The sequence below is a fragment of the Leuciscus leuciscus genome, assembly GCF_965113295.1.
Source record: "Leuciscus leuciscus genome assembly, chromosome: 3".
Lineage (NCBI taxonomy): Eukaryota > Metazoa > Chordata > Actinopteri > Cypriniformes > Leuciscidae > Leuciscus > Leuciscus leuciscus.
In genome coordinates this window covers 43,900,114-43,923,895 of record NC_138727.1, presented here as the reverse complement: position 1 = coordinate 43,923,895, position 23,782 = coordinate 43,900,114, and the positions used below count along the sequence as shown (strand labels likewise).

Sequence of the window (23,782 nt, the reverse complement as noted above, 5' to 3'; positions counted from 1 at the left end):
TGATCTTTAAGCAAATATTTTATTATAAAAATAAATCATCTTATAGTTATCACATTTCTGTTTTATTTTAGCCATCCCTGTCAATAATGTCTTATTGTCAATTGATTTTTGTTGTTAGTACCTTTAAACCCTGTAAAAGTGTGCTGCACTAGGAGGCCATTTTGTCAGACGCAGCAACTGAGACGTCACGCCTCAATTTACCAGGATGTAGGGAACTTCCTCTCTTACTTAAAACTAGAATGTTTTTAACTGCAGAGGGGGATCAAATGGCAAGTACCTCACAGTCAAAAGGTGCCTAGAAGTCTGAGAAAGTAATGACGTTATACGTCGTAACCATATAACATTTATAATCGGAAACTGAAGTTTGATATATACGGTATATGAATCAAATAGTAAAATATCAAAAGATTGTTAATAGTGTGTACTGTGCTGCTCTGTATTTCTTGGTACAAATAATGATCTGATAATTATTTAATGTGATACATTTAACCTGAAGGCAAGTAATAACATTATACCTACAAATGAAATATATAAACATTACAATATACTTTACAAATAGCACCGTGACAAAAGTATGAATTATATTCAATAGTCTAATAACAAAGAAGCTTATGAATTAAATATAAAAGAATATGTACTTTTATCATCTGTATTTGGAAATAATTATAATATAGCAAAAAGTGCAAACCAGCTGATAAAGAGAATACATATCAGTGAGGTATATGATACCCATTTTATGATCCATCTGAACTATACACAGATCTGCAATACAGCATAAAGCAAAATTTGACTGAAGCTCGTATCATGCTTAAAACCATGACACCAAACAAATGGCAAAACCCAGTGACTTATAAACCACAATTGCTTGAGATTGAATAACGTTTCATAACCAAACCATCTGCATTCTATGACAGCCATGTGAGTAAGCCTTTCAACTGGAAATGACCAACCTAAAGTCATATTCTGAGTCCTGTGCCACAAGCAATCTTCTGAACATCAACCAAGTCCACAATCGAAAAGAAAAAAGAGAGAGGAAAAAAAAAGCTCTTCCTTCGACTCCATCCTGTTTAAACGTGTCCCTGCCTTCATCAACACCCCTATCGCACATCTCACAGTCTGCAAGCTTGTAGTGATTATGTCCTCAGTGCTTTCTGTGCCCTGTGAAAAGTCAGTGAGGTAAAAGACTCACAGCTTGGCACACTCATCCCAGTGGTTTAGGTATTCGGCCGCGTGCTCATCGTCATATGTGGTGAGACACCGAGGGCACTGCAGTTCAGCGGCTCCCTGTGGTGCAGTGTTACTGATAGTCCTTTTTGAGCTAGCTTCTGGGGGACTGTTCCTTAGTGGTTCGGCAGTGTCCGTTTGTCTGGGAACTTTTTTAAGGCCCATGTGAAGTCGGCGTGAGGATGAGGCGTCTTGGACGCTCTGCATGATGAAAAAACAAGGCATGTAATTAGAAGGAAATGGCCTTTGGATTAAAAAAAGAAAAACTCATGCTAGTTGGGGGGTGGGGGGGGGAGTTATGCTGGCGTTAAAGGAAAATTAACCTATCTCTATTTGTAAATACATTACAGATATTATTGTGAATGAATCATCCATGTATATTACATTTTTTTTACCAAGTAATGTTTAATCAAAATGTCGTAATGACAGACTTTTCTCTATGATGTATACTGGACTTCACCAATAATTTAGTCAGCTTTAATTATTGAGTGCAAAGTCCATATCTCAAAATCAAATCCTCAAACGATGGACAGTGCATTTAATTGTGTATATATATTTTTTTTTATAATCCATTGCACTTGGATGTGTGTGTGTGTGTATATATATATATATATATATATATATATATATATATATATATATATATATATATATATATATATATATATATATATATAAATGAAAGAATAGATCTGTTGCTACACCAATTTCATTGTGACTTAAAAAAAAAATATATATATCCTTTTTGCACCACATGACATCTTACATCCCAAATTAATCTTGTCACAAAGATTAAAAATGTTCTTTTCAAGAATATAATTCTTATTTCATAATTTCAAATTTCATTGAGCATTTTATAAATGATACATGCCTGTGTGCGTATTTGCAGTTGAAGTCGCCCAACTTCGTCTTGAAGGTCCAGGATTTTACCCTGAGCCCTCTCTCGGTCTGCCCTCTCCGATTTGAAGTCCTCAATATAGGCCAGAACCTATGAGAGAACAAGGAAAGGACTTGGTTTATGGGCAGCAAACAAAACAAATTACTTCTCATCTTTGCTGTTACAAAAATATACCGACTTCCTGTTTAAGAGGAATTCAAACTCTGCTAGTTGAACTGATACAGACCTGCTGCTCAAGCATCTGAATGCGCTCCTGGTCTCTTCTTGTATTGTCATCACTCTCTCTGCCGAGTCTCTCGCACTCCATCATCCTGTCCTGCAGGAGGCCGTTGAGCCGTGCGATCTCCTGCTGGAACAAAGCCATGCTGCCCGCAGCCTGAGTTTGGGTCAGGGTCGGACCTGCAGATGCCAGACCGTTTGACTCTTTCAACTTTTGACACAAACCCCTCACGTACTCCTCTCTACTGGAGTCATACTTCTGCCACTTTGAGTTTAAACTTTCCACCTGAGATGGAACAAAAACATATATTTATGATGTGAACAGAAAAAAATGACATGACATTTTCCAGGAATATTTTTACATTTCCGTAAAATGTACTGAGTGACATTTTCTGACAAATGTCAGTGATCATGTGATCCTTACATAGGCAACTCTCTTTTTAAGCTGGTCATTCTCCTCTTCTAACTTGCTGATGATGACATTTAGATGGGGTATTTCAGGGGAATCTTTTGTCTTATGAAGATACAAAAAAACAAGGTCAAATATAATTGTTAAACAGCAATTTCTAAGTTTTTTAAAAGATGGTCCAGATTTTGTAGAATGCTGATAGTTTCCAACACACCTCATTAACTTGAGCTCTCTGATCGGTCATGGCTGTCTTGCTTTTCTCTTTCTCCATGTGCCCCAAAAGCTCCTGGCACACATGCACAGTGGCCCCCAGTTGGGCCCTCAACTGCTCTGCTTCTTCAGCAAGAGAGTTGCAAAGGACGGCCCTGGTGGCCTGTGTCCGATCCCTTTCGGCCAAGGTGGAGCGTAGTTGCTGGATCTCCCTCTCTTTCTCCTGCTCGGGCCTTTCCCTGATGGTCTTCAGCTCTTGATCCTTCTCCTTCAACTTTTCTTGCAATCGCTGAATCTCCTGGAACAAGCAAACAGTCAGGAGACTCTCTCATGCAGTTCAGGTGAATGTTAACAACAAATGCACTTGTTTCGCCACAGCTCAAGCATACAAGTATCCAAATACACGCAAAGGCAAACAAACGGTACAAATCTGCTGAAAGACATCTTAAACCATGATAAACTGATTTGCTGGTCGGGCTTATCTGTTTGGATTTTGAGCATTTCAAATTATCACTCTGGGAGACCACCTTAAACCATTTAAAAAATAATACTAATAATATATATATATATATAATGTATATGTATATGTGTATATGTACTTTTTTTTGTAAGGAATTCAAAAACTTTACAAAGATGATTCTCTACAGTGGGGTTGTTGGCAAAAAAAAAAAAAAAAAGTTCTTCTACATAATGGAGCAGTAGGAACACAAGTGAGAAATGTGTTGTAAGGTAACTTACTGTTTTACTGGTTTCCAGTCTCTGGGCGGTGTCCACCTCTGATTCCATGAGTTTTTGCTTTAATTTGCAAATTTCCTTACACAAACTCTCGATTAGAGATTTCGACGGCCCTACAATATAAGGGTCCTCTCCCTCAATGACCACGGTTTTCTCATACTTCCCCAGTCTTGCCTTTAAATCGGCGATAATTCCGTCTTTGGATGTAACCAAGTGATTTAAACGAGCAATTTCTTGTTGTGTTTCGTGGTTAAATGTGTTGAGTGTAGAGCAGCTGCGCAACTTCGCCCTCAGCGCCTCGTTCTCCCTCTTCATCTCATCCATGCTGAATAATCCGCTCGCGCGTTTAAAACGAGTACATAAAGTACGAATTTCCCATAGATTGTACAGGTTTGAGTGTCATAGGCTACAGACGTCTGCTGTAGACCAAAAGCAGAAAGCTTAAGCCTGTGAGAGTCTCACTCAATTTCGAAATTATTTTATGAAGAGGGGATTTCCTTGCGGGGACTTCCCCCATCTCAAATTGGGTATATTTTTTCTCGTACTTCACATAAAACATCGAAAAATTGTTAGGTAACAGTCCCTATTTTGGCATTAAAAGAGGTTAACTGTGGAGTCGCGTGTGATTTAATTGTGGTTTTAGACTTTTTAAAGGCAGTTGTCTCTCTTTGGTGTCATATCAGGTTTGGGGAGATCACAGTTCTGCTTGACGCCGCCCGGTGCGTGTGCACGAAGAATGCGCGCTACCCTTCCTGTACGTGCCAGTGACGCGACGCAAAAAAAAAAAAAAAAAATTGTGTAGACATCTTCCTGATTATAATAGGGACGTTTTAGTTTGACAGTGTAAAAACGGGCTGTATACTGGACTTTAACACTCACGCTTTAGTCATAAAGTCCTTATGTGGCGTCCACGCGCAGAGCGTGTGAAGCTGGGAGCTGCCTGTTGAACTTTGCAAGGTGGCACGGCTTTCAGATAACTGAAGACTTGAAGCTTCTCTGTCGACGAATCTAAGGCATGAATGAAAGTAGGGGAAAGAAAAACAGTATTCACATCTCTAAAGTGATAGTCCACCCAAAAATTAAGCCTCTGTGATCAAGGATACTCACCCTCATGTCGTTCCAATCCAAACCTTTAGCTTATGTCTTCTGCAGAACACAAAATATATTCTGAAGAATGTTTTTAACAATACAGCTTTGGTTCCTATTAACTCCCGCTGTTTATATATATATATATATATATATATGTATATGTATATATATATATATATATATATTATTTTTTATTATAATTTTTTATTATTATGTTATTTGCAAGGACAGTGCATATTAACATAACAGCTCAACTGTAAAATATGCCAGAGTTAGCCAAAAGGCTAGTTTTCATCTGTAGTCCTAGGCCAGATGTACAGTAGGCAACCTGAAGGTTTCCAGTATATATATAAAAAAAAATATTTTCTTTTCTTCCATACAATGAAGGTCAATAGGAACTAAAACTGTTTGGTTACCAAAATTTGGTAACCAAACAGTTTTAGTTCCTATTGACCTTTATACCAACAGTCTTCCAACAGTCTTCAAAATATCATCTTTTATGCTCCACAGAAGAGTGTTATCAAAAATATTCAACCCCCATTGCAAATCAGACTTTCAGCTGTTTGCAATGAACAAATAAAACAAAAGTAATTGAAATAGCTCAAATCAACAAATGTTTCAAGTAGTTTCCCCAAATTCAACTGAAAATGCAACTTTTAATGACTTCTACAGTCCCAAAATTATTCAACACCCTGAATAGAATCCCTCACAACAGTCTGCAAAACAGGTGTTGTCTCAAGCACACCTGATGCAACTAATCAAGGGCTTCATTAATTGCACCAGGTGTGCTTGAGCTAGAACACATAAAAAATCTGAACGGGGTTTGCTGAGTGTCACATTTGAGTAAAATGTGTGGTCCAAAAAGTTAAGAGAATATATCATCGCCATTCACAAACAAGTAATGGGATTCAATAAGATTGCGAAGTGGAAGCATGGTTCGCAATTTCAAAGTTAATGGAACAGTGGTAACACTACCTGGATAGGGCAGAAAAAGTTATCAATGGCTGCAACCAGATTTTTGAGAAGCCAAGTTCAGAAAAACCCTCTAGCTACAAAAGACCTGCAGCAAGACTTGGTGGCTGCAGGCACTGAGGTTTCAGCTTGCACTGTAAGTCGCGTAATAATTTAAATGCATGCAGTTTCCATGCCAGAACTCCACTACTGACCCAAAAGCACGAGAAAAGTCGGCTCCAATTTGCTCAAAATCATATAAATATAATATAAATAAGCCACAAAAGTTCTGGGATTCTGTTCTGTGGAGCAATGAAAAAAAACTGGAACTTTTTGGCCCTTTGAATCAGCGGTATGTCTGGAGGAAGAAGAATGAAGCATATGCTGAAAAGAACACTGTCTACAGTTCAGCATGGTGGTGCTCGTTGATGCTCTGGGGCTGCTTTTCATCCTCTGTCACTGGAAACATGCCGTCTGTGGAAGGCAAGATGAATTCATTGAAGTATCAAGAAATCCTAGGAGAAACGTCATGCCGTCAGTGAGGAAGCTGAAGCTTGGGTGTCATTTGACCCTCCAACAGGACAATGATCCCAGGCATACCTCAAAATCCACCAAGGCTTGGTTGCAGAAGAATATTATCCTGGAATATTCTACAGTGGCCATCACAGTCACCTGACTTGAACTCCATAGAAAATCTCTGGTGGTATTTGAAGAGGCCGGTTGCAGTACTCAAACCCCAGAATATTACTGAACCGGAGGCCATTGCTCATGAGGAATGGGCTAAGATTCCTCAGCAACGCTGCCAGAAGCTGGTGTCTGGTTATACGTTTCGTTTGCAGCAGGTCATAACAGCAAAAGGGTGTTATAGTACTAAATATGCTTGCCATGAAGGGGTAGAATAATTTTGAGACTGCAGAAGTCATTAAAAGTTGCATTTTCAGTTGAATTTGGGGAAACCACTTGACACATTTGTTGTGTTGAGCTATTTCAGTTACTTTTGTTTGATTTGTTCATTGCAAACAGCTGAAAGTCTGTAAATTTGAAGTCTGTAAAGCTGATTTGCAATGGGGGTTGAATAATTCTGATTACAATGGTGTGTGTGCGCGTGTGTGTGTATATATATATATATATATATATATATATATATATATATATATATATATATATAATATATATACACACACACACACACACACACACACACACACACACTTTACACATTTATCACCAAACTTTTCGGGTAAGAATATCTATCTATCTATAGCACTCACATTGGGGTCCTAAGAGCATGCAAAATGAGTGACATTGTAAATCTTAGCTGATTGGACAAACTGACAGTGTTATAATTGACCCACATTCTCATAAATCTATTGCATAACTTTAAATAAAATATCTAAATAAATAAAAAATTCCAATGTGTTATATATATCCTATAAGTATTTTATTCTGTATTCTGTTGAAACAATCAGATATTTAGATTTCCTCCTTTATGTCAGTATTATTTTTAACTGTATTTTAACTGTGAACTTTGAGAAAAAGCACATCAGACTAATTTATATTGCCTTAGGTTTTATTTTAAAATTCTTTACTCCACATTTTTGGAATTTTTTTATACATAATACACTGTTGTCTCTAAAAAAAACCCTGTATTTAAAGGTTTCATCTTAGACCATCCCTCCTTGTCATAATGGATAATGCCTACCATTATCTTGGATCACACATTATGCCAATTGTCTAGACAATGAAAGCCAATGGTGCTTAGTCTGTTATCTGAAGATTGAACCATAAAACAGTAATTTTAATTATACAGTAATTAACAAACTTACAATGTCTAAACCCTCATTCTGGAATCTTTATCCCTCTGCCAAAAGCAGCACACATGAAACAGCAGAAAGTCCCGCTCAGTGTGTAATGTTTGTGTGAGTTCATGATGTTCTTCCTAGGGAAACCCCACCTCTGTTCTTTAAAGTTTGCCACCATCTTGTGGTATCAAAACAGTAATGACATGTGTTTGACAGACATGATATATTACTTGTAAATATAAGTCAATCACACATATAATTGTTGCAATATTCCTTTCTGCTGAAAGTGCTCTTTCATAGCTTGATTTTACACAACAGTCATTTCAGCTCTCTATACACATTTTTATTGTTTAATGTTTAGGCATGCTTTTGCAAAGGTATGAGCTAAATCTGTGAAATTATAGGCAATGAAGTTGGTAATTACTCTTGGATTGCATTAGGGCAACTCTTTCATTTTATGAATGTGGAAGTGTTTGCGTTTGCAGTTTTGTAGCATGAAGAGTTCCTGGGGAAAAACAGCACTCATGCAAACAACGGCATACTTTTTCTTTACTTTATTTGAAAATGGTTAATACCAACAGTAAAAATAAATGACTATACAATCTATAAATAATAAAAAATTAAATAAAAATTCTGCACACAATTCGGTAACACTTTGCAATAATTTTTCATTTGTTAACATGAACTAACAATGAACAATACTTTTACATTTTACAATTTTAATACATTTTTAAGATAAAAACTAGGTGTTCACTGTCAATACACATTAACATTAATAAAGGTAAATCAATTCTGTAAGAATATATTGCTCCTTTATAGTTCATGTTTGTTAACAACAATGTTATGTTAACAAATGAGACTATATTGTAAAGTGTTAACAATATGGTCAAGTATAAAAACAAAATATCAATGTATGCCTATAATATATTTTTAATTTTAAGTTAAGAATGATCTAGACTGAGGTACCTTAAAAATATTATTATTAACATTTACTTAACGGTTTATATTAATATTATATCAATTTCCTTACATACCCTCCTTTAAATATTTTTATTAATAGAATATTCCCATTTTAATATGTTCCTGGGATTTCCACTTGCAGATATCAGAGCATTGTGTCATAAGATCATGTCTTAAACTGCTGCTAGGGCTCAGTGACATCGGGCATTAGGAAGCCATTGAAAGGGTCGGTTGCACCATCATCACCGATATCCTGAGGAAAGTCTTCCTCGCTGTCACATTCTTGGCTGTCAGCCCCGGGAAGGCACTCAGTTGAGCGACTTTCGCTCTCCATTGCACTGCTTTTGGACTCAGTGCTTTCGCTGCTGCTGCTGCTGCTGCTGCTGTTGCTCGTACTATACTCAGTACCTTCCATGCTTTCACTTGTGTCGGCACCGTTATTCTCTTCCTTTGTGCTCAGAACAACTGTTTCCTGGCTTTCACTTGATTCACTGCTTTCACTGGATTTGATGTCCGGCTGGCTGGTCGCTTGCACTTTGCCGCTGTTACTCGTATGGACCCATTTGAGGGTGTAGATCCAGCCCTGTATGAATGCATAATGATGGTCATTATTCTAGTGTAACCACACATTTTGTATGATGCATACAATTCGATGTTCCTTACCCTACGGACATTCTCTTTACTGCTTTGAGTGTTATCCGATGTCAGTGCAGTCTCGCTTTTTCCAATCTAGATAAGCATAGATAAAACAGGACCGTATAAACAGAGAATCCATTTCTATGCAATGTATAGGCTTTAGAGCTTTTTCCTTGTTAGATTAGACAGAGCAACATAACTTACCAAATTTTCCACAGAATGGCTTTCACTCTCTTTAGAGATCTTGAAACAAAAATGATAAAAAAAAAAAGAAAAACATTGACATTTTCAGTCATATTCATCTGTTTAGTGGTTTCGTAAATTTGGGAAAAGATATGAACAGTAATTATTATTTATAGCCTACCGTTTCATCCGAGTCAGATTCAAGCGATTCTGAGCTCTGTCAAGAAAAAAAGAGAAATTGAAGTGAGTCTGTATCCTTAACAGAAATATATTTAGTATAGTCATTCAATTTGTTGACATGGGCCTAATAGTCTTTGCACTTACATTGCTGTCTGAGACATTTTCCTTGGACTTCTGTAAAATAAATAATTTATTTTTATATAAATTAATATTGTGAAACCAAAGTTCTTTTCTTCAAAGTTTTTTTCTGTTTTTTTCACAGCAGAACTTTTGCATTACATACATGCATTAGTTGCCTATATAGTTGGATATTCTTGGTATGAGAAAATACAGATATTCTCCTGTATGATATCAGGTGAGAGAACTATTTTTTGTTATACTGTGAAGACATCCACACTGTAAAAAAATAAATAAAAATTGCTGCCTTAAATTAAGTACAATCAACTTTGATGTTTAAGTCATTTGAACTTAAATGACATTAAACTGACTTTAAAAATGAGCTGAATCTTGTATAACTTAAAATAAAAGTTAAAAATTGCTTAACTTATTTAAAGCAATGTAAAATTGTATGTTGTCATAACTTATTGATCATATATTTTTTTTTACAGTGCAGCTGTCTCTCCGTGTAGATACACATTTAAGTTAATTTTTGCATACATGACGTGGAATTTGACTGGAAGCGTACCTCTTCTGAAGGTTCTGAGGTATTACTCTGGTCGGAGGATTCAGATATTGAAGAGCTTTCCGACTGGAATATAAAAGATTATAAGAACAGAACTTTAAAGCACTCTTAAAGTTAACACAAAGTTTCTTGAAATTAAACCCAGCATCACTTACAGAGTTGGATGCATGTTGAATCATCTCCATTGCCATTTTATGCAAGATCTGTGTAATGTAATTCAAAGAAGGAAAAATCTTTACTCCTTGAAACGTATGGAAAGACCATTTAAATGCTTTTTTAGGTTATTCACTGCATACTCACTGGATTAGCATAGGCTGTTCCCAGCAGACATAGAATCAGTATGGCAGGTTTCATTCTGAAATGCAAAAACCTGAAGATTAAAATCTATATTTCTGTTCAGTATTTATTATGTTTTAAGAGTTCTTGAAACCTTTTTACGTAAAAATAATAAATAGGGTTTGAGGACCTTACCTTGCTCTTCTTTTAGTCCAAATGCAAAGTCCAAGAAAGCAGAGGAGATCGACTAAATGAACGAGTGTTTATAGCTAAAGCTATAGACTGAGTTTAATGGAATGTCTAGAGAAAGCGCTATTTAACAGGCTGACTCTTCATTAAGGTAACAGCATCACTTCCTGCTCGCCAACACTCAGATTACTGTGGGGGCACATTACCTCAAGCTGGAATACAAGAAAATGAGAGTGCCACAGTAAGAATGTTTACATAATGCAATGACACACTACAGTGTGCGCTCACCCAAACTTCCTCTCCTGTACGTGTCTATTTTAGGATGCTAAACTATAGGGTGTGTGGCCTCTAAATACTAAGTAAGAGTACAGTCTGGTCCCACACTGGGACAGGAAGTCCATAATGAGAGCATTCCAACCTCCTATTTTTTTCATAGACAAGCAGTACTGTGTATACCTTATATAAATTCAGTTTATTATATGCACCTTATGCATATGTTATTGAAAACAAGAAATTAAATCATTCGTTTGTAATAGTTTATGCTTGTAGAAAATAATCCTATATTAACATCCCATACTTAATTTTATTTTATTTCTTTTGCTAAATGAATTACATCACCACTTCCTGGAGCTCCATATTTGGAGTGCTGCAGTTTTTTTTTGTTTTGTTTTTTTTTGCCTTGGTGGAGAGTGGAATATTTCCATTTTACAAACATTCCTCACAATTTTACTCATTTAATCATTGCAGTGTACCCAGAAACCCACATAGAGATGTTTTCTGATAACGGAGCAGAGGAAATATAAAACAATGCACAGTGGTTCACAAATGAATATGCAGCTCTTGCAATTTAAGTGGAATTTGCTTGCAGTTATAATTAGATTTCCTGAGAAAGGTGAATGTGGAAAGGGTAGATGGGACAAGGATAAGTGAGAGAAAGGGTCTAATATTTAAGAGATCTAACTTAAAGAATTTATTATTATTATTATTATGAGAGAATTATTATTATTAATATTATTATTAGATTTCCAGAATAGTTGAGGTTGATTGTTATTGTTAAAACTGATTAAGAATATACCAAGCAGTTTTTCTAGTGTATAATGCAATCTTTTATATTACTTTACATTTTTATTTGCTCACAAAACTAAGATATATGTAGGCCTATATAAAATATATAATTATAACATAAACCGCGATGGTACATTTCAGTTTTCTCTGATCAACAGAAAGTTCTTTAAAGTGTGTGTGTGGGATAGAATATACTGTATGTACAGTATAAAATCATAAAAACATGAAAACCCAACGTGTGTGTGTGTGTGTAATGTTTATTTTTATTTAAATAAACCTAAATAAACTGATACTATAATCAAAATTGGTGCACAGTTAATAAAAGACGCTGATTGGCAAACCAGTTGGCAAAGATTCAAGATCTGCAAAAGCACTGGGCGCCATCTACAGGTGGCTTTTAATATCTGCTTGTAGCTTTGAATGTCAAAATTCCCTGTCCCAGGGCTGTGACAATCTGTCAAGTACCAGCAGGGTTTCTTCTGTGTTTTCCCCATAGATTTATTAAATATTTTGGAAGAGCACAACTAGACTGTTAAAATAATGTAAAAAAAACACTTAGTGTTAGTTCAAAGTATTACGGTGTATTTTCGTGTCACTCTCCATCTCTCTGTTCCTCACCCCACCCCACCCCCTCTGAAGCTTCAGTTGGTTGTCTCTCTTTGTGGCCCAGTACAGATGAAGGGAATCTGATGAACAGTGCTGAGGGGGAGGCATAAGGGAGTCAGAGGTACTTTGACTGACTGCCTCTCGGTGACTTTCTGCAACGTGAAATTTAAACATTCCCCCCAATTCTACCGGCAACCTCACAGCTCAGGTAAGTGTCAAATTTCCAATTTCTTGTTACTGTAATTGAATTAACTGAAGGATCACTTCTGAAATAATAAGTTAGTGTAAACAATAAATAAATGAAAAAACTGCATGATGCAAATCATGTTGATGTCATCATTAAGAATATACATATTGCCATTTATTTGCATTTTCTAATTGCTGTAGAGCGAGTAAAACTTTAATCTATTTATTTTTTTTAGTCTAACTCTAAGTATTTGATATGATAAATATTCGGGAATTAAAATATGCACAGACAAATCATTTAAGTCATTTTTAAGAATTTAAAGTTTTCTTTGCATTTCTGTCTTAAATCTGAATATTACAGACAAAATAGTATAAGAAAAAAAGAAATTTAATTAAATAGCGAAAAGTTATTTGTCATCTTCAGGAGAGCAGTATCTTCAGTTCATACCATTGCACCCAAGCCATTGTCTACATCAACATGGCCTATAATAGGCATATTGTCTCTGTGCAGGAGGCAAAAAGCTTGTGTACTTAGTCAACTCTTTTTCCAGTCTAGTAGCTTCTGATGTTTGCTTTGCCCCTCCGGACTTTGAATGTGACTTTTGAGCGGGGCTCATCTCTTGGGCCCTGTTGCCACAACAACTGAGATGGCTGATTTATGCCGGGGTGTCATGGCAGGGGTACGTCCAGCATACAGATGGAGAACTCTGAACCCTGTGTGAGAACGGCCCAGAGGGCAGTAAAGCAGAATTCTTAGATAAAAAGAATAGGGAATGGGGAGATCAAGACACTTCAAGTTTTTCAGGAAGTTAGAAGATAGGACACAGGACTGTGGTGACATCCATACAAATTATGTTTGTTTTGTTTTTCTAGAAATGAAGAAAGACCTGTTTCTTTTCTGCTTTTTGGTCTCTGCACTGGCTGCTTATGTAAGTAAAATATCCAAACATTCAGCACAAACATTAATTTATATAATCCTTCTCTTAATCAGAATCTACAGCATCATGTCCAAAGGCCAACCCAAAAGACATTTCCAAGAACATAGTTCAAAAAACAAGTATGTGTACTGGGAATTTGAGAAAAGGAGATTTTAGAAAGCCAGTCAAATTATATCAAGTGTACAGATAAATCAGCAGGAACATTGTAAGCAGTAATGAAATGCGTTGTAATATATGACCAGGGTCAAACGAGCGGGTTTGACACCGCTAATCACAAACATGGCTATATATTTTTCCATTGCCTTACTCTTGGGATTGGAAAGGGAGTGGACTAACTCTTAAATGGAGTTCTGCTGGGCAGTAAATCAATCCCACAGTCCCATGGCTGGTGATAATAGTGTAGGTTTAAAATTACAAAATGCCTCGCTTAAATCATAAGACTGAGGCATGTTTTGCAATTCAGCTAGGAGAATGTAATGTAAGTGGACTCTCAACATTAGTTGCTTATTAGGGTATGAAAGGCAATACTTCTCTGAAATAATAATATCTGCATTCCTCCAGGAAATTAGCACATGAAGAGAGCGGTTTGGAAAAGATAATCTCAAACAATTGAGTCGGAAGGATATTACATGAAAAGCAATATGTTGTAATTGTATGAGTTGTGTAGCTGAAACAAGATTGTTGTCTGGGTAAATACAGTTGGTTCTGTAAAGATAGCAGCGAACATAATGTGCGGTGATGTGTGCATGTGTGGCACATGTATGCAAACTATTATAAAAACTAAATTTTTGAACACTTTTTGCCACTTGGAAATGGTCAAATGAAAGCTGTTTGACAGCTTAGCCTAACTTTCATAAACCAAAACAAAAGGATAAGTTGCTTTTTTTTCTCTTTTTTTTTTAGGTACAAAGTAAGCCTCGTGGAAAAAATCAGCATGTCAAAAACAACCCAACTCCACAAGAGCAGGTGATTCTTAAAAAGTTTTAATTTTATAAACAGTTCATTCTCGAATTTGAGGACTTTTTACCGTTTGTGTAATTTTATATTTGTTTCCATGTTTGGCGTTTTTTATTTATTTATTTATTTTTATCAGTGACTCATTAATCATTTGTAAATTCGTTTAAAAACAAACAAAAAGATGGGAACATTCAGAAACAAAACAACTGACTGTCTTTATGAATGAGTCATTGAATTATTCACTCAACCGATTTGTTAACACTAATTCAATCAGGAATCATTTTATTTTTTGTATATTTTGTAAATATAATTTGCTGTCTTAAATGTTTTCAATCTGTTATATGTACTTAATTATTTATTTATTTTTATTTATTTTTAAGTCAGTGGAGCTTCTTGACAGTAAGGATGGAGTTCTGCCCACATTTCTGCCTTTTGAGTCCAGCTCTCAGGATGAGGACATGAGTGAAGAGAAGGAAAGCCATGTGGAGATGAAGCAAGCGGGGGCAGAAGAGCTTGAAGGTTCAGAGGGAGGTGAGAATAATACACCTTTGCTCCTGAGTGAGGAGGCACTGACTCAACTCCTGCAGGTCTCTGAGGAGGCAGAGGAAACTATGGAGGAGGATGAAGGTGATGATGACAGTCCAGAAATAGACAAAGAAGTTAAGGAGATTGAGGAGGAGGAGGGAAAGGAAAATGGAGAATCTACAATTGAGAATGAAGATGTAACTGAGAGTGAAGGTGAGGATGCAAAGGAGACTGACAGCAGTACTGAGTCAGAAATACCAATGGATTTGGACTATGCAGCTGACCGTGATGCGTCACAGCCACTATCCATCAAGCTAGAGGAGACCAAAGCTTCATCCATCAACACTATGGAAAAAGATGCGACGGAAACAATCGAAGATGTGATCCCCACAGCCACAGTGGATTATGATTCCCAGCAATCCATCAACGACTCAGAGGACATTGCAGAGGAACAGGAAGTGCCAGCAGAGCAAACACAAGATGAGCTGAAAGAGCCTTTTCAAGACTCTGAGAATGACAATGAAAAAAAGAAGAGTGATCAACAGGATGAGAGGGACAACACTGAACCTGAGACCACTATTCTTTCTAGTAGCAAGAAGGCAAAGAAGGAGAAGAAGCAAAAGAATGAAAGTAATACACATGGAAAGGCCAAAGCCAAGAAGCAGCGAAACAACCAGCAGCTGGAGAAGATGCAGAGTGACCAAGCCAGTGCAATGGAAGCCGATGAGGAACGTGCACAGAGGCAAGACCCAGAAAAAGTGGTGGAGCCCACTGAAAACACAGAGCCTAAATCCAAAAAGAAGAATGGGAAATGGGTACCAAATACATCACACATACATTGTTATTATAAAATATCAAAAGTGTGATTTTCTAGATTAATACAACCAGACTGCAAGCTTTGACAAGCCCTGGTAGCTTAAATTCTGCACATATGTGCTTTTTGTAGATTTGAAATTCATTTCAAATGAATTATTATTTTCCAGCTAAAGTAGTTTTAAAAATAAATTCACCAATCACTGCAAACGGTTTAACACGCTATTCACGCCATAAGCATTTCCATTATTTACATCATTGTTATTCAGTGAAAACAATATTCTTGCTGATTTTACCTCAAACACAATAGCCGGCAGTTCTGTTGTGAAATGTCCACTGATTGACAGATCTGCCCCAAACTTCACATCTTTGATAAGAGTCCTGTCCTGAACACATCTACATGACAATATTCAGTTATAGTAATAGCGCAGCCTGCTGGTAGCAGGAAGTGTGGCAAATACAAATGACTTTGACATAGTCCTCCTATATTTACATACTGCCCACCGTGCTCTGTTTTCCTAAAGCCGCCGGGTGGCGGTTGCACGGGTGCGAGGGCCCTTTTCATCGCTGCTTGCAGCTTTAATAAAGACTTGTTTGCACATGGCTCCTTGCACAATTATGTTATGACCTCAAAACACTTTTTCCCATAGTGCATGATTTGTAAACTAATATATTTTGGAGTTTGCATCACACATCACGAACCATATGTTCGGTTGTCTGACGTACGCTCGGGTACGAATCCCGAGAAAAGCCCTATTCGGACGGGATTAGTTTAACATGGAGAGGTGGGGTAAAGTAATTATTACCAGAGCTTCTCAATTATTTTAGTCCCGTCTGAATGTGCCAAAAGATGAGTCAAGGTAAAAGAGCTCAAAGACAAGTCCAAAAACCAGTTAAAATGGCATGGTTATAATCACATTTTTATGTCACATTTGCTTTTGTTAACACTGTCAACCGCTTCCAGTTTTAAACTTGTATTTGTTTTCCTATTGTTTTAATTCATTATTGATATCATAATTATCTGGTTTTTGTGTGGAAATAGTTTTACCTTTTACTGCACTTTGTTATTCTACTAGTTTACCATATAGCGGCAATGAATCGGAAGTCTCACATTCACAGGAAATTAGGTTCTTTGGAAAATGGTGAAAAGTGTAAGTAGGTGCACTAGTTTAATGTGTTTGATAGATTGCTATTGTAAATAAAAATTGGTTGTGCCTCTTTATAGACTCGTTTGGTGGGGATGAATCCTGTACAGATTAGGGCCACTATGGAGCTTTACCCTGACATTCGGCCCACACATCGGCCCAGCAGACAGGGGGAGCCAGCTGGTGAGTGTTGTTTCTGTCTCCATAGCGCCAAATTCTTATTAGGAATTTGCTGAGCAGAGTTTTTCTTTAACAGACTGTTAAACCGACCTGGCTTAAGAAGTCATTGAGAGCCTTAGCCCCTGGTTTATGCTCTATCCAAACCAACAGATGCAAAGGAATGTTGGCACTTTTTACAGGGTGGTTATATATAACCTTTATTAGATGTCTCTTTGAGAGCCTTTTTAAAGCAGCAGTGGATGCCTGAATTGAGGATACACAGTATTTTATCGAATATTTGCACATTCTTTCATTGTTTTATCCAGACCCTTGTGAGAACTTTCGCTGTAAAAGAGGAAAGACATGCAAAATGAACGATGAGAACAAGCCCGTCTGTGTGTGTCAGGAGCCGTCAGAATGTCCTCCCAGTGTAAATGATTTTGACCATGTAAGTATGTGTTATCTAGCAAATTAATTTAATTTTAATTCAACTGATTACAATAAAATGGCTTTGTTTATTTCATTACTGATCAAACTTAAGTAACATATATTGATTAAATAAAAAAGCATAATAACATTTGCTAATAATAAGCTGTTGGCATTGGGACATCTTCACTTTAGGTTTGCGGAACTGACAATAAGACATATGACACATCCTGTCAGCTCTTTGCCACCAAGTGTAGCCTTGACGGGACCAAACTAGGCCACAGACTTCACCTGGACTACACTGGGTCCTGCAAATGTAAGAAACATTTCTGACATGCTTATTTTAATTGTTAGCACATGAGATGTAAAATGTGGTTGGCAGTGATGCTAATGTGATTTAATAATTTTAGCAAACCATATTTCTCATTAGAAAAAGCCCCTATAAATATTGTGTGTCCGAAGAGATGTACGTATTTGTGTTTTAGATGTAGTTTCCAAAGAGATCTCAACAATGTCTCTGAAATTACATCTTGATTTAGCAAGACACCAAAGTCTGCAATAAAAATCTTGAATAATTTTCTGAGCTATCCAGATTAGTATTACTATTTAATATTTCCATTTAATTTAATAAGTTCTATACACTTATGTATATCTACAGTTTTTTTTAATGTATATTTTAATCCTTAAAGGAACACTCCACCGTTTTTTGAAATAGGGCTTATTCACTTTCTTTCCTACATTTAGATAGGTGGGCAAATGCATTTTTGTCTCAGTGCATGCATTGTTTTAGTTTGACAGGGTCGGCGCTAGCTTAGCTTAGCACAATGAATGGAATCCTTTGTTGCCAGCTAGCATGTCCTGAGTAAAAGTGATATAAAAAATTAAAAAAACCCACCTAATTACTTCTTGTGGCCTGCGTATTCACAAAAAGTACAAATAGTGATGCAGATTAACACTAGGCGATTTCCTAGGCAGATATTGACATATATATTAAGGACTATATTAGGGGGAAGCACAGGCGAAGCACTGGAGTGTTCCTTTAAATGCATAAATGTTTATCCAATCATTATTACATATTCAGGTCTTTTTAGCGACCTAATTCTATATCTAACATGGGTGGACCTCTACTGAGCCCCTAAAAGGACATGGTGGTGGAAAAAAATTGCGATGGGAGGATATATATAAAACATTTTGCGTTCCCCCGCAAAGACATTTGCGTTCTCTCACAAAACTTTTGCGTTCCCTCGCAAAGATATTTGCGTTCCCAGTATTTATATCATCATCACTGTCCTCATCAGAGCTCATTTCCAGTAGCCTACATTCAGCATCTGGCTCATATTCGCAATCTCAAACATATTCTCAAAACTCAATTATCTCTTTTTTATTTTTTTTATTTTTTTTATTATGAAAAATTATTTTCAACATCTTCAAAATCAATATTTTGATTTCTGACAGCTCCTTCACCAGATCCACCATCAAGTGACAGTGACTCTAATATTTGATTGCGTTTAGTAAATCGCTGAGCCATTTCAAGTTTTGCTGATGATACTTCCTATTCTTTTGTTTTCTGCCTGTGGTAACTATGAGTGAAACGTCACTTCATCATTGTATATCAGACATTGCCACCTTGTGAAATAAAGGTAAATTGCACTTATTCAGTCATCAGAGACTCAATTATTGTTGTAGAAAAAATATATACTTACACTCATGTATACCCTATACAATTTATTTTTTTATTTTTTTATTTTTTATTATATTGTGTATAATGAATTGATTGAGGAATACTAAGAAGGTTAAAGTCTAACTTTAAAAAAATGAATGGGGAGGAGGGTGAATGACGTTTAAGGGTTAATATAGTTGGATACAATGCAACATTTACTTTTGGCCTCACAACCAAATGTAACCAATTTAAGTTTAACCACCCCTGCACTTAATATATATCTTCTGTTGTTTAATTTTTGTCTATTTTTATTTCTCCTGGCAGTTATTGCTCCATGTCTAGAGTCAGAGCTGGTGCAGTTCCCTCTACGTATGCGGGATTGGCTGAAGAATGTGCTTCTGCAGTTATACGAGCATGACTCCATGTCTCCTGGCTTTCTCACAGCTAAACAAAGAATCAGGGTATGTATATCAGGGATACTGGACAGACAGTTATTTATTTAGATATCGCATGTCTTCTAAAGAGACAAATAGTAGATTTAAGACAAGAAACTGGAGACAAATTTCACTCAGCTCCCCAACTTCTGACAGTAAAAAATAAACGCAGATGTACTTCTTTGGAAAATAGCTCTTGTCTGTATCTAAACCATCAAATGTGAATGGATTACAGATGATGAATGCTCTGCTCAACAGGTTCAGAAGATCTATGAGAGCGAGAGGCGTCTTCATGCAGGCGATCACCCCGTCGAGCTTCTACAGCAGGACTTTGAGAAGAACTACAACATGTACATCTATCCAGTGCACTGGCAGTTTGCACAAATGGACCAACATCCTTCAGACAGGTGGGGTGGCTGAGGTTCTGTACAAATTCCATCTTGCAATATTGTTTTGCTTATCATAAAGGGGAAACCCCAATTATCTTGATAAATTCACTTTACATTTATATCGGCTGTTAAATGCCAGTATTGCAGAGCCAGACGCTGTGCTAAAAGACTGATCAAAAATATCTGCACACTGACTCCTGAAATTGCTTAAAGCTACCCAATCAGATCAGTGCGATTTTGGGAAATGCTTGCCATTTTGGAGTGCATTTGTGAATGGTTCATGAGCAGTTCGTGGGCAAGACGTCTGAGGCTGAGACTATTCTAATTCGAACTTACTCATACAGGAGGTTCAGTAATATTTTTAGCTGGTGTGAGGATGTGGTTGAGGGACATTTACAGAAAAAGAAACACTCGGTGCCAGTATCCTCCACAACGTCAGTGGTCAGCCTATGAGACGGAGGCCTTAAAGCTGCAGTGTGTGCTTTTGGAGAAAATCTGCTTGTGAATCAATTACTTATAGATGTATTACACTGGGTACAGGGCTTGACATACATTTTTTTCTCACCAGTTTTCCAAAGTTACTTGCCACTCATAATTTTCATTGGCTACAATTTTGACATCGATACCATAGGGAAAATCTGGCATAGAGATATTAAAAAAAAAAATCGTATAATTAGGCAGCAGGTATATTAGGCTGCTGTCACTTTAAGATCTAATGCACGGACCCATTATACTGTTTTATATAGCCAATAGTGTCATTATGTGCACACACTTTGGGTGTGAGCACAAAATCTGCAGGAATGAGTAAAATTATGCTCAATATGCGCAATCCCATGCCCAAATTCAAGCCCTGTAAGTAACACCAACAATATTCATCCGGAGCAAATTAAACCAGTGAGTAAAGGGACACGGGTTTGTGTGTCACTCGCTATCAGAGAGTTTAGAGAGCGAGAACGCGCATCTGGTATATTGTGTATATATTCTGCAGAAGAGTTTCAGATATTTCAGTATCGATATGTATCGAAAAAACTATATTTCTGACAACACTAGATTGCACTTAGTTTATTATTTCTGATGCCTTTTTAAAAGACTACAATTGAAAAATTTATATTATATAAAATCAATCGCCAAAGTGTCTAGTAGGCGTGACTGTGTTACACGCCACTGCTGAAATCCACCTGCATTTGGCTGGTTGACGGGTGTAAGTCAAGCCCTGCTTGGATAGAAGAAAATTACACACTGCAGTTTTAAGAATCTTGTGTTGGTTTGTGATTTTAAAGAAAAGGTTCTATAGAACCTAAAGGGTTTTGTCAGGCACCCATCATGGGATCTTTTTACGGATTTAGTTTTGATGAATGAATTTTGTTATTGTATACATTTTAATTGTAATTAATATTCATAAATTAAACAGGTCGTAAACATACTTTGTCACTAGATTTATTTGTATATAAATAACCTGTCAAACACAAAAGTATTTATGTAATCATTTAAGACATTTCTCCTTATATAGAACCTTTTTGCCATAATAGCACAATAATCTATTCTATATAGAACCCCATTGAACAGTGTGGACATGAAGTATGTTAATTACAAGATTTTTCTTCTTTCTTCTGTTAATTCATTTTTGTCCTCATGACAAATGGACACTACCTGAATCATGATGTTAAGTAGTTTTTTTTTTTCACCAGTGATTATTTATAATACTGTTGCAGGATTCTTTCTCACTCTGAGCTGGCTCCTCTGCGCGTTCCCTTGGTTCCCATGGAGCATTGCACCTCTGTCTTTTTCCAAAAGTGTGATGCTGACAAGGACAAGCTAGTCTCCTTCAAAGAGTGGTGCAGCTGCTTTGGCATTAAAGAAGGTAGGAGGATTTTAAAGGCCTTGCCTTAAACAGCTCAAAGAGTTTTAAATGTATTATTCATTCTCTTTAAATGCATTATTTATGCACACTTTTTAAATAAATCAAAAACTTTATAAACAACCCAGGTTGGTTTTTTAAATATATTTCTCTATATTTTTATTCCTACAGAGGATATGGATTCCAATCTGCTGTTCTGAGCATCTCTGAGCTGCAAAAGGAGAAACTGAAGGTTGTTATCTTTGAAGAAAGATATAGATAATCCTGGAGGTCTGTTTGTTCAGTGAAATGGTACTGTTTTTTTTTTTTTTTTTATGTGTAATGATCACGATGGACAAGAATATCTAAAACTCTTTTATTTTTTATGCATTATATTGTGTAGCATATTGGTTATTAATAAAATGAACTATAGTTAATTATTTAGCTAAAAAACAAAAAAAAAGTGTAGTTTTAGTTTGAGTGTTTTTGTATGCATTCCAGTGAGGGAAAAGTTTACATAGTGAATAAAATAACAAAATAAAAGTAATTTTATAAAAATGTTTCCAAATTATTTCAGATAATGAAGAAAAATGCCACTCTGATATATGCTTGTTGTTGAACAATTAGCCTACATATTTATTGCAAATTATATTAATGATTAAATGATTGAATCAAGAATGATTTTTTTTATTTTTTTTTTATGCTCATGTAAAATAAATCTTAAACATGACTTCCTTAAAAATTTATAACTGATAATATCTTATCATTAAAGTTCCGGTTCAATTTGCATAGCAAGTTTTATGTCCTCTGTCACAAGCCTTGGAAGCTTTGTTATGCACACTTACAACGATTACTGTGTTTGGAAAAGAAATGTGTGGGTTATGACCACTGTAATTAAAACAAATAAAAAACTGTGTCTGGAACAAACCCTTAGGAAGTCATTAAATTACTTTGGTCAGAACTGTGTGCCTAAGTGTGCAGCACAATTCAATGACTTCTGTGTGAGCAGTTGATGCATGGACATTTATCATCTGACAGTCTCAATGCAATGAACAGTACTTCATCATTTGAGGACAATGATCTCGAATAACCTTGTATAATCAGTTTTTGTAGCACGTAAAATCAGAAATATGTACTAAAATGATTAGGAAATACGGCGCCTAAAGCTGTATGAGATACTTGTAAGCTCCTGCGACCCTTAAGTTGTTGGTGGATGGATGGACAAATGCTCTGTTTTTGCTCTTTTTTTTTCTGTAAGATGAATGAATAGAGAAAAAAAAAACTAATACGCACGAAACGAAAAAGATTTTCATACTTAAAAGTTCACACTTTTGAACTATTTGTTTCCCTTCTTACCGCAGTCTTTTTTGAGTATTGGTGTCAGTATCTCCAAAAACTGAATTTCCACTGGAAGTTTTTTTTTTTTTTTTTTTGAGGCAGTTTAAAAGAGCTGAATAATTTTAGTTCGATTACGGATTTTGCATGCATCTCTCTGTCAGGTTTGATAAGATAAGATCACCTGGTGCTAAGATTTCAGATTTCAGAGGAAGATATAGTCTAAATAAAAAAAAGTGCAGGAAGGATTCTGGAGAAAAGTAAAAAGATCGAGGTCAGTGGTGGAACAACAAAGATAATGCAAAAGACAAGCCAACGATAAATACTCTAAATCACTGAAACATCTGCATGCGTTTTACTGTGCTGATCATTGATAGGCCTTCACACTTAAAGTGAAAAAGGGAAGCTATGAAAGGCACGACTCAAAAAGAACAATGCATTTGACTAATTAATCTTCAAATCGAAGACAAAAAGTGATCAATATTTTATCTTCAAATTGATTAAAACAGTTCATCAATCTTTAAAGCTTCTCTTCCAATTAGAAAAATGTATTGTCTAATCTATAGCTAATGTAAGACATAGTCGTCTTGCCTATGCATTTTAGCATTTCACATTTAGATGTAGAGCTTTTAAGGAGTTTCTGAGGAATGTAGCCTATCTTTTT

The 23,782-nt window shown here is 36.2% G+C and overlaps 3 protein-coding genes across 7 annotated transcripts; 1 reads left to right on the top strand and 2 right to left on the bottom strand.

Annotated features, from left to right (window-relative positions):
- Nucleotides 1–4,836, bottom strand: tnip2 (TNFAIP3 interacting protein 2). The gene is made up of 6 exons (XM_082163261.1): nt 3,699–4,836; nt 2,965–3,258; nt 2,766–2,855; nt 2,349–2,627; nt 2,096–2,212; nt 1–1,425 (listed from the first exon to the last, which is right to left on the bottom strand). The coding sequence occupies exons 1-6, from the start codon at nt 4,017–4,019 to the stop codon at nt 1,186–1,188; spliced, it is 1,341 nt and encodes a 446-aa protein (XP_082019387.1). The 5' UTR covers nt 4,020–4,836; the 3' UTR covers nt 1–1,185.
- Nucleotides 3,162–23,221, top strand: sparcl1 (SPARC-like 1). Of its 5 annotated transcripts, none has more exons than XM_082163238.1 (14): nt 3,182–3,301; nt 9,759–9,851; nt 10,105–10,200; nt 12,379–12,522; nt 13,374–13,429; nt 14,342–14,404; nt 14,776–15,735; nt 16,959–17,061; nt 17,364–17,485; nt 17,659–17,779; nt 19,448–19,584; nt 19,816–19,964; nt 21,659–21,807; nt 21,976–23,220. In XM_082163238.1, the coding sequence occupies exons 5-14, from the start codon at nt 13,376–13,378 to the stop codon at nt 22,002–22,004; spliced, it is 1,887 nt and encodes a 628-aa protein (XP_082019364.1). In that variant the 5' UTR covers nt 3,182–3,301; nt 9,759–9,851; nt 10,105–10,200; nt 12,379–12,522; nt 13,374–13,375; the 3' UTR covers nt 22,005–23,220. The 5 variants fall into 5 exon arrangements, with proteins under 5 accessions (XP_082019367.1, XP_082019366.1, XP_082019364.1 ...); XM_082163239.1 differs by having other exon boundaries at nt 3,192–3,301; nt 9,762–9,851; XM_082163241.1 differs by lacking the exons at nt 9,759–9,851; nt 10,105–10,200 and having other exon boundaries at nt 3,162–3,301; nt 12,384–12,522.
- Nucleotides 8,077–12,317, bottom strand: scpp1 (secretory calcium-binding phosphoprotein 1). The gene is made up of 9 exons (XM_082163274.1): nt 10,650–12,317; nt 10,479–10,533; nt 10,334–10,381; nt 10,182–10,244; nt 9,641–9,670; nt 9,498–9,533; nt 9,338–9,376; nt 9,161–9,226; nt 8,077–9,080 (listed from the first exon to the last, which is right to left on the bottom strand). Exons 2-9 carry the CDS (start codon nt 10,530–10,532, stop codon nt 8,682–8,684), a joined length of 735 nt encoding a protein of 244 aa, XP_082019400.1. The 5' UTR covers nt 10,533; nt 10,650–12,317; the 3' UTR covers nt 8,077–8,681.
- Nucleotides 23,222–23,782: the final 561 nt, after the last annotated feature.